General features: G+C 43.8%; 1 protein-coding gene across 1 annotated transcript in view; it reads right to left on the reverse strand.

Moving 5' to 3' along the window:
* The window catches only part of LOC107098457 (unconventional myosin-XVB-like), a 53,041-nt gene that overhangs the window by 37,049 nt on the left and 13,731 nt on the right, over positions 1-2,261 (reverse strand). Inside the window, 3 exon segments of the mRNA XM_015396169.1 lie at positions 189-273; positions 406-473; positions 800-903. Of these exon segments, the coding sequence (XP_015251655.1) occupies positions 189-273; positions 406-473; positions 800-903 (257 nt within the window).

The raw sequence follows: 2,261 nt of genomic DNA on the forward strand, positions 1-2,261 counted from the left end.
TTTTTTTTTTTTTTTTTTACTTATTTCTAGATTCATTTTGCAGTGAACTGGAATGAAACTAATTAGCTGATCCGTCCATCAAACTCTAATCTACCTGCTCAGTTTTAGTGTGACCTGCTTTTCAGGTGATGGTTATGTAGTTTAATTTATATAATAGATGAAGTCATTATAATGCAGATGTTTCTTACCCCCTCCATACATCCCACGCTGCATTGGTCCAATCCCTCCTTTTCCTCTCATCCTGCGGTTAAACATGTTTACTCTATCCATTTCCTAGACACAGATGATGAAGATAAACAGTTTGATGAGTGGTGGAATAGAGTGAGTTGCTGGTTCAGGCAGAAGGAACCACAATCAGCTGGTTTTCAGTTACAGCAGGAAAGAAATTCAGATGACATCACTAACCGGAGGGGCTTGGTCATAAACCGGCTCAAACAGGTCATCAACATAGTTGTCCATCCGCCTGCTGCGCCCTGCAGACAGAAGGAAACATGTATTAGAAATCCCTGTAAGCAAAACAACACTCTGATGTCAGGGCCCCATTTCCTCAGACCCCCATGTCCTCAGACCCCCATGTCCTCAGGACCCCATGTCCTCAGGGCTCCATGTCCTCAGGACCCGTGTTCTCAGGGCCCCCTATCCTCAGGGCTCCATGTCCTAAGGACCCGGTGTCCTTAGGGCCCCATCTTGTGGCTGAAATGAACCCCTGCTGGGCTCGTTCTGTTGATACTGAGATTGAACCCAACACATGAACCTGACAGCGTTAAAGTGTCTAACATCATCTGTATGCAGTGATTACTTTCTGGTGGATGATCTCTTCCCCAGGCGTTTCCGTCAGGCAACCTGGGAGCTTGAGTCAAAGGTGCTGGTGGGATGAAGTCGTCCAAATCAGTGGTCAGCATCCTGCACAGAGAAAGGAAAAAACAGAAATCACACATAAAGAAAAAATGCTGGCAGCAGAACATCTGTCAAAGTCCCAATCAGTTGAGGAGAAACACCAGAGATCCAAGAGTTGATGTTGCTGGATTTGCTTCCTGCCTAAACCTGCTTTGCTTCAAATGATTACCTTTTATTTCTTGTATTTTTTTTTTTTAAATCATCCTGACTATAATGAAACAGACAGACTCCACATATTGGAAATTGTGGACTGAAATGTAATCTTTTAGGCTCCCAATTTAGAGGTCAAGACACGATGCATAAAAATAATTATTCTATCAATTTTGACGTGTCCAACATATATACATTCCTTACGGTTATGATGCACCAATAGGAATAGCAGATTGAGTTCATGTGAGAAGGAGATCAGGAGTAGCCTGATCCTATTAGCATCACGGTAGAGCTGAGAAACGGCCTCTTCTCTGTGGAAATTTATTTTTCAAATTCAGAACAAAAAAGAAGTAAAACAAGGGAGAACAATGATCAGGCTTTGGACTTAAGGAATTAAAAGAGGTTTAGAAGAAAGCAGAGGTTAAAGCTTTTCATCTGAATACAAAACTTTAATGTTTACTACTGTTAACAATAGCAGGCAAGTTAACCAGCTGATTAAAGCCTCTTTCCCAATGAAAAGAGCAGGTTAATGAATGTTTTTCAAACGTGGGTCAACCCGCTAACAATCAGCATTTGTCTCCCTTCCCACTGGCTAATTAAGCTGGGTCTTACCCCTCGCTCGCAGCTGCTCTGGTGATATCATCACACTGGGTTAGAGTTGGTGATGTCACCACAGAAATCAGGAAAGTAAACAATGAAGAGCAACATGTAAAGAAACCAGGGCGTAGTCAGTATTCTTTATTGTTTCTCTCTATTATCCGTCTGAATCCCTCTAACCAGAGCTGCTCCATGTTTCCTGCCGACCATTTTTTTCCTGCTTTATCCTGGACCGTGTTGCAGAGGCAACAGTCGAAGCAGAGATGCCCAGATTTCCTGATCCTCGGGTGCGCCATGTTTTAAAATGTAAAAAGAGTTGGGGCATGCAGGTTGCACAGTGGCTAGCGCGTACGACCCATGTACAGAGGCCTTAGTGCTCCATGCGGCCGATCCGGGTTCAAAACCTAACCTGTAGGGCTTTGCCGCATGTCTCCCCCCTTCTCTCACACGCCCTCTCCTGTCAGCCTAATGTCAAAAAAACGAGCCACCGGTGCTGTAAAAACTCACAAAAAAAATGTAAACAGAGTTGTTTCTGCTTGTTAGCTTGGAAGCGACTGGCGCGGTGTGTTGACATCCGTACATTGCGTACAATGGTGTCATGTAACTAAGCAGGTGAA

Source organism: Cyprinodon variegatus, unplaced genomic scaffold, assembly GCF_000732505.1.
Source record: "Cyprinodon variegatus isolate N-32 unplaced genomic scaffold, C_variegatus-1.0 Scaffold779, whole genome shotgun sequence".
NCBI lineage: Eukaryota > Metazoa > Chordata > Actinopteri > Cyprinodontiformes > Cyprinodontidae > Cyprinodon > Cyprinodon variegatus.